The 8,679-nt window shown below is 32.5% G+C and overlaps 2 protein-coding genes across 2 annotated transcripts in view; both read left to right on the top strand.

Moving 5' to 3' along the window:
• Positions 276–3,929, top strand: LOC105168777 (microtubule-associated protein RP/EB family member 1A; the record flags this gene model as incomplete). Its single annotated transcript, XM_011088924.2, is given in 8 exon segments — positions 276–458; positions 1,906–1,974; positions 2,052–2,138; positions 2,260–2,366; positions 2,451–2,599; positions 2,696–2,769; positions 2,851–2,964; positions 3,629–3,929. Coding segments are annotated over 8 exon segments (780 nt in total). The 3' UTR covers positions 3,701–3,929.
• LOC105168778 (succinate dehydrogenase subunit 5, mitochondrial) overlaps positions 6,569–8,679 on the top strand; it is a 2,777-nt gene continuing 666 nt past the window's right edge. Inside the window, exons 1-3 of the mRNA XM_011088926.2 lie at positions 6,569–6,846; positions 7,912–8,222; positions 8,299–8,484. Coding sequence (XP_011087228.1) covers positions 6,687–6,846; positions 7,912–8,222; positions 8,299–8,484 — 657 coding nt within the window. The 5' untranslated portion in view covers positions 6,569–6,686. The remainder of the gene's footprint in view (positions 6,847–7,911; positions 8,223–8,298; positions 8,485–8,679) is intronic.

An 8,679-nucleotide genomic window follows, 5' to 3' on the forward strand; every position in this document is an offset into this window, starting at 1 on the left:
TTTTTTTTTTTTTTTTTTTTTTTTTTTTTTTTTTTTTTTTGGGGTGGCGTTTCGCCTGAAAAGGGTGACTTTCATTTGAATTGTTTACTATTCTTGGAACATTTATTGCAGCAAATATATCCAAATTTCATCAGCACTTCCTTCCTCTCCATCAATTCATTCATCAACTCTCCTTTTAACTTCGACCCAATTTCTTTTTTTCTTTTTGGGGTTACAAGCCAAGAGTCTCTCTCCCTCTCTCTCTCACGCTGGGTACATGCATTTGCATGTATAAGTCTTGAAGCGGCTGGTGAAGAATTCTGAAGGGTTGTTCTTTTTCCTTGGGATAATTCTTGTTATTGTTTTAAATAATGGCGTCAAATATAGGGATGATGGATAGTGCATACTTTGTTGGGAGGAATGAGATTCTTTCATGGATCAACGCCAGGCTTCAGCTTAATTTCACTCGTGTTGAAGAGGTAATTAAGAAATGCCAGCAAAGTGAAACCCATTCCCCCCTTTGATGAATTGGAATTTGGTTTTCTCCAACTTGGTTGTTTTTTAATTCTGGATTAATGTGGCAATTTTGGGATCCTGTATTGTGATTCTTGATTTATATTTTTATGAGGATGCTTGATGAATTTTTTTTGCTTTAATTTGTTCTCTTGAAGAGAATTTTACACGATATTTCTAGCTTGTCTCTATTTTCTTGAATAATTGGTTCATTGGTGTCTGCAATGGTGGTTGTTATTTTTCATTTATATATTTATTTTCCCTTTTCTTCTTTTGGCTCATGATGGGATGTTATTTTCCTTTTTTTTTTTTACATAAAGAGAAGGTAATTAGTTTGTGTGATTATTTTCCAAATCTGAAATAAGGGGTACCTTTTCCATGAAAATAGGTGCATTTACTAAACTTTGTTATGGTGTTTTGCTGTAAAATCTGCTTGTTGGCTAATATGTTGACTGAATCAAATACATTGACAATTTTTTGGAATTTTATTAGACTATATATGGATTGATGGATCTGAATTTGAAAGGAGGATTTGGAATACGGATTTCAAATTACTCCATATTAGAAGAATTTGAAACAAATTAAACATAATTCAAATTTAGAGGTGAAGTATTTGAAATCTTTTCTATTTAGAATTATCCAAATAAATTCTATGGATTTGTTACTAGGGACCTGAAATTTTTAGTTTTAAATCCATCAACCCAAATGTAGCATTATATACATTCTTTGGCAATCTTGTCCATCTTGAAAGAATCACTGAAATTATGTAATCCTGAGTTTTCTTGGGGGTTTTTTTCCAAACGACAAACCATTGCAGTGGCTTCTTATTCATTCTAATAGATGCCGAAAAATGAAGGATACCTTTGTGTTGTTTAATTAAGTTGACAATGATAATCATTGATTTCTGAGGTATTTCCATATGTTTTCTCGATAAATGATGCCAATATAATGATATATCATATCGAAGAATAGCCTATATGTTGTAACGTATGCTCTTTGCCCACTGAATTATTCGAAGATGAGTTTTTCTGCTGCAACCATGAGTTAACCTGTCAATCGAGATTTCTATGCTCAACAATTGATTCAAAAGGAGAAAACCTGCAGTTGCTTAATTAAATCTGTTGTACATGTTTTCTTCAACTTGAGACATATTAAAATTACCTGCAATCTTTGTTAGACCAGCCTAAGGAGTAGATGGGATATTAATCCTTTGTTACGTTGAAAGCGCAATTGATCCTCCAGTTCATCAACTTTTTGTTAAAGAGTAAGGTGGTGCAATGATTTGTATCTTTTTTCTTTGTATCTTCTCATGTGAGATTGTCTGAGAAATGATGTCCCTTTTCGTGGTTGATTGAAGAATCTCAAGTTGTAATTAGTATTGCAATACGTTCTCATTAAAAGCATTTCACTTAGGCTGCATCTGGAGCTGTCCAATGTCAGATGATGGACATGACTTACCCAGGAGTTGTTCCAATGCACAAGGTGACAACTCAACTGTTTACTTCTTGTTCCGCAATGTGCTAATAGTTTACGGCGTTACTGACATCAGTTTGTGGTAGGTGAACTTCGACGCTAAGACTGAATACGATTTCATCCAGAACTACAAAGTACTTCAGGATGTTTTTAACAAACTCAAAATCGACAAGGTCTCTGCATCCCTATTCTTCCTTTTCTTTCTTCATGTCTTCCGGTGTTTGTGTTTTTGGTCTACAATACAGTGCATTGGATCTAGTACACAAAGTTGATCTTTTACTTAAACTGTTGCAGCATATTGAGGTAAACAGACTTGTCAAAGGGCGACCATTGGACAACTTGGAGTTCTTACAATGGCTGAAGCGCTATTGTGATTCCGTTAACGGTGGCCTAATGAACGAGTAATATCTCCTTTACACCTTCGTCTCACTTAATATTAGTTCCCACCTTACCTATATTTTTTCTAATGGCATCGGGTTTCCTAGGAATTACGACCCCGTGGAGCGCAGAACTAAAGGTGGAAAGGAGAGAAGCATCAAGGGTTCTCAGAAGAACCACAAGTCATTACAAACAAACAACTCCGTCAATTCCAGCTCATCTGAAGGAGATTATACGGTTCTTAGAAGATGTACAAGTAATACATCTATTATCCTTCTTTTTTTCCTTTTGGCCTATTATTTCATACTTTTAAATGCTAGCATTCTTGTTTAACATGTTTATTGATTTGCAGGCGCCAAACAAGGGAAGTCAGGTGTCCCTTCAGCTGTCAATCCTTCATTGGAGATTAAAGCATTGACAAAGGAGGTAAATTTAGTTCGGAACATTCTGCTTTCTTTTCGAACTTTGATTTAGTGCTTTGTTTTGACGAGATTGCACGATATCCAGGTTTCGGATCTCAAGCTTTCTGTCGAAGGCCTGGAAAAGGAACGAGACTTTTACTATGAAAAATTACGTGACATAGAAATACTTTGTCAGTCGCCTGAGGTAGAAGATAATCCGGTACGAACTTCTGTTATTTTATGAATCTATGGATTGTTTAACTCCAAAGAATCATGTAATGATGTAAGCTTTAACTTATATGCTTGTGCTTGTGGTGTCTTATAACCTCGACGTCGACCTTTGAGTAGCTTCAATGATTTGGTTACTCAGGGGTAATTTTTGACTTTTGCTTTCTAACAGCTACTGGCATGCTTTGAACATCAAAGCATGATTTTATTGCAGAAAAATATTTCATAGGACTAGAAACACTACATTAACTCTTCTCTTTTGAATGGATGCAATTATTCCAAAATTTTGTGATTACTGAATAGTAAGTTGCATTCCCGGAGTCATGTTTTATATAAGAGGGGTGTAATGTAGGTAATTGCAAGACAAAAGATTTGTGTGGCTTTGAAAGAATTCTCTTACGTTTGCTCAAGATCGGTTTGTATTAAAATAGATGAACCAACAGTCGCTTGGTCTTGGGGCAGGCTTTATATTGTGACAAGTTAATATTCAAGAGTAAAAAAAGATTGAGTTACACACTCTACTCTTAGCTATTTGATGCATCAAATGTTGACAAGATTTATGCAGTTTCCATGAAATTATCTGTTCTTTACTGCTCAACAAGCTGTAAATATATCGCGAATCTTAAGCATTTGCATTTTCTCCGAACTTGTTGCAGATTGTTGTGGAAGTCAAGAAAATATTATATGCTGCAGACGAGGAGGAGACCGCTCAATCTATCGGTGTATGAAAAATCGAATTCTCTGATGAATCACTGAATACTAACTGAAATCAGCATTGGCGAGCTACCTTGTATTCGATCAATATAACTAAGTAAATATGTTAATATTTGGGAATTGTATTGTGAAAAACTGTACAACAATTTGTTCTATTATGAGAACTTTTGGAACTTCTGGAAAATGTATAAACTCAGATGTGCTGCAGTTTCAGACAGTCTTGTTTATGTTTTTCTTTCTCTCTTTCTTTATGTTTGCTACATTGATCTCCAGACATATTTTCACTTTGTCCGAATCAACATCGCATGTGACTACGACATAGGTCTCAAGTTTGTCGACGTCAAGTCCAAATATAGTCGTACACGAGATTAAGAATACTGCCCCTGTCCTAAAATTAATAGTCGATTATTTTGATTTGATATGAAATGTCAGTTTTCTGTGATTTTATTGTATCACTCTTACAAGTAATCATTGATGTTTAGCGGTTTTATATGATAATTTTGAAATTTTTCGAACAACATTCTAAATGAGCTTTCAATTACAAAAATTTATTTGTAAATGAAGATGTCAAATGTAATTTATCTTCCTATAATTAAAAAATTCTGTAAAAAAAATTAGCAAATTATCATTCAGTATTTTGAAAAATTAAGCATATCAACACCCTATCAACTATCAACCCATTTTAGATTGAATTTTTTTGCTTTGTTTTTTAAAGCACGGGAGATATTTTATTAATTTTTTCTCTTTTCTTGAATATTAGGAGAGTAACTTGCATTTTATCCAATATATATATATATATAAATGTGTGTGCGCGCGCATGTGACATGTTATATATTAAATGAACTTTTAAAATAAATCACGTCTCTATCTAGTTTGTAGGAAGTAAAAATCATTATTGGCTTTTTCTTACGTTTTAAGAAAATGTTAAAATTGGTGGCGTTTTACTTAACATGTTGTACTAACACCAAAGGTCCAAAGGGACTTCTTAAAATATGCATTTTCTAGAATGATTTCTACTTAAAACTTTAAAACATCATCATAAAAATTTATTACAGATTTTTCAATAATATTACTATATCTTATTTAGGAGGTTGTGATAATATTATGTTTAAAATATATAATCTGTAATAATTTTAAAAAATATAAATCAAATGTAGCGAGTCAAACTCAATTTCATTTTTTTAATATTTGGATCAATTTGCAGCTTTTATTAGAATTAAACTAGTTAATATTTATTGATTTGTAATGATGCGATTTTTGAAAGTATTTAATTTAGTCGAGTAATTTTTATTGAAATATGAATCTTGCCATTTTTTTTTGTTATAAAATATGATTTCTTTTACATTATTTATTCTTTTTACGTTATATGACTTAATACTTGAATTTTGAGGACGACGAATTAAATTAGAAAACTAAATGATGAATTAGTTTGTTAACATATCAAAATATGAATTTATCTATTATTTCCAAGTGAAATATATATTATGTTAAATTGAAACATTTATTTGTATAAAACTTATATTTTGTTGGCTCCGTCTTTTTAGTTAACTTATATATATGTTCAAGTCAATTATTATTTTTTTTTAAATTCGATTGACCAATGAAGTAGTGAGTTGATAACTTATTCAATTCGATCTCCAATATCTAAATTAATATGAAAAAAAGAAAGATCATTTGTATTCTTCAAATAACGGTTAATGCATATTGTCGTTTTAATTTTTTATGATTTAAAAAATACCGTTCAACAGATAAGATAATTGACATAATCAACTTGTTAAGTTTTAATTAGTTAGTTCTTTTTATTTATTTATTTATTTATTTTTTAATGTGACGTGCTGGTTCATATATTTTATTCTTATTTATAATATATTTTGAAATATAAATTATTTATTATATTCACATAAAAACGGCGTACCACTACAACTAGTAATGCTTAAAATTAGGGGTGCTCATAATACGATTTCAATTTTTTAAACCTATTTTTAAATTGAATTTGCATTAACGGTTTAATAAAATAATTTTTTAAATTGTCACTTTTAAAATTAAAATTAAAAGTGCAGTTTTATGCGGGTTCGGGCGATTTGGCGGTTTTAATATTTATAACAAAAATAAGATGTTGAGACTAATAAAAATTAATAAATGAAAAAAGTGTTTGTATGTAGCATACAAGAATAACCAACATTATGAAACACTTAATCTAACAAATGCCAATAGTCGATTTTAGAAAGAATAAAAATAAAAAACAGAAAAATAGAAAAAAGAAAATGGTAAGAGAGAAAAGAGAAATGACGAAAAGGGGGAGAAAAAAAAAAGAGAAAAAAATAAATAAAAAATTGAGACAATCATCAAATGAGTTTAAAATTTGAATGCCTTAAAGAATTATTTATATATATATGTATAAAAATTCAAATATAAATTTGATAAAAATGGGCTTTGTAATGTGGATCTTTAATAACATATGAATTTTTATATAATTCGAATATGAAATTCTTCTAAAAATTTAATTATTTTATGAAATTATTATATATATAATTCAAAAAATTAATTATATATTATGAGACGCGGTTCGATTTTTGGTAATCTTTTTAAGTTATAAATTAAAACCAAATCAATAGTGCTGTTTGATTTTACTCTAAATTTAAAATTATAATTTTAAAAATAAATTATAAAAACTAGTTCGATTCAATTGGATTGGAGTGGTTCCGCACGGTTTTAAATATTTTTGATGCTCCTATTTAAGATATTGCTCAAACTCGATCGATTGGCATCCCTAAAAGTTACACCAAATTTTAGGGCAAAAAGTGCGATACTTAGTTTTATGAGGGTTAAAAGGATAAAAAGGTGGTTGTGCGAGGCAAAATATTGAATAAATAAAAAGAATTAAGACGAGAGTACTCCGAATAGAAGTGTCGAAATCAATCAATCTCATTCCAAAAAACCTCGCAAAACTTCTCTACTCAATCGTCGAGCAGAGCATTTCGGAGAAAGTTATAGAAAATAATGGAGAAAATGATGCTGATGAGATCGTTGTGCCGGTCAATCTTCCGCAGATCTCAAGCTTTTTCCTCCTCCACCGTAGCTGCTGGCGCCGCCGTCAGCCACCATATGCGCCACCTCCATTTCTCTTCCCCTTCAACCGTCGCCTCTTCACCTAGACAAAGTACCTTTTTTTATGTATCCCGTTCATTTTCTACTTTTATCCGAGTTGGACGTTGTAGTTATGTGTTGAATATTTGTTCTCTCTCGATATGAGCGATAGATATGGCTCTGCACCTGTTCATTTCTGATATATATAAATATGTATTTAAGATTCTGTGATTTCTATTGCGTTAAGTGAAATTGCCCGATTTTTCATTAGTAATCAGCGTGAGGCTTTGAGCTAGGATTGGCGAATCCCAATTATAGATATGGTAGGGTTTGGGGACTTTGAATAATGAGTTAAAACTTAGTTTGATGAGAGTTTTTGTCAGATATAGACTGGAATATGGAGGTGGAATTGGGGCAAACTCTTAGCATGGTTCCAAAGCAGTAATCACATAACCCGTTTAACATATAATATGAAGTTTGGAATTAGTGGCTTTTTAGTCATGTTGATTCTGGTTCTGTCTAGCAAAAGGAAAAGGTAAATTTTTCCCTAAATTGCTATAATTGTGGACATGTTAATGACTGTTTGTGGAGAAGCGCCTTTCAATTTTCTCCCAGAACTCATTAATAGAAAGCTTGTCATCCCAGAGTTTGAGTTTTATATCTGTTTACGGTTTATGATTTAACTTAGGAGGGGATAGAAAAGGGGGAAAGAAAGGAAGTCTGGGAAAACTTGATCTCCCTGTTTTACCAGATGACCAGTAAATTCTTCTTCGAAGAATGTAAAACTGGTCCTTGTATTCCGGTACTCATCCTTGATTCCCAAGCGGTAAATACTTCTCTTTTTGGGTTTTGATTTACTTGAGGTAAATATTTTCCATTGACAGGTCTGGGATAAGAAGACTGAAATGTTCTTCTTATCTGTTTCTGATGTATCAGATTGTTCTTAGGCTATCCCTCTTGCTGATAATAAGGAAGCCTTGAAAATAAAATGAACAATGGATGTTGTGATTTATTGGTTTCATGTTTCCCTATGTACTATATCTTCATACTGTTTCATTCCTATTTTATGACCTGTGTTGAAAGCTTTCTGTTGGGTTAATCTTGAAATTCTTATGTACTCGATATATCTTTCGCATAGATCACCCGCATCCTTTTGCAATGCACCTCGGGGGTACTCGTTCTTTCAGCGAAGATGTTGCGCATATGCCTGTTATAAAAGACCCAGAGATTGAACGTGCTTTTAAGGACTTAATGGCCACAAACTGGAATGAGCTCCCACCTGCAGTCGTTGAAGATGTAAAGAATGCATTGTCTAAGAATACTGAGGACAAGGCTGCCCAGGATGTTCTGAAAAACGTATTCCGAGCAGCAGAGGCGGTTGAGGAATTCACAGGAATTATCATGTCACTGAAAATGGAGATGGATGATGCCATTGGGGCTAGCGGCGAGGTAACATGAAATGCAATGGATCTGATGGTTTCAGTCACTATTTGTTTGGTTGATTCTGATCATTAGGTTTTGGCAGAATGTGAAACAACTGCCAGAAGAATATGTGAAGGCAATGCAGACAATCTTCAACAGATATGCTTCATATTTGGCTGCTTTTGGGCCAGAAGAGACCTATTTGAAGAAGAAAGTGGAAATGGAGTTGGGATCAAAGATGATATATTTGAAAATGAGGTGCAGTGGCCTCAATGCTGAGTGGGGAAAGGTAAAGTTTCTTTTTGCAAAATGATTTGATGCGACAACTGAAGTTTCTTTCCAAATAGGTGGTATATGCAAGAGTGATATCTAATGCTCGTCAAATGTTCTGTTCTGAGCTTCAGCATTGTAAATAACCATGCTATCTTTCAAATAGAAAACAAAAACAGGTTGTAGAACAACCGACCAGATATGATGCTGTTTT

Source organism: Sesamum indicum, linkage group LG8, assembly GCF_000512975.1.
Source record: "Sesamum indicum cultivar Zhongzhi No. 13 linkage group LG8, S_indicum_v1.0, whole genome shotgun sequence".
Classification (NCBI taxonomy): Eukaryota; Viridiplantae; Streptophyta; class Magnoliopsida; order Lamiales; family Pedaliaceae; genus Sesamum; species Sesamum indicum.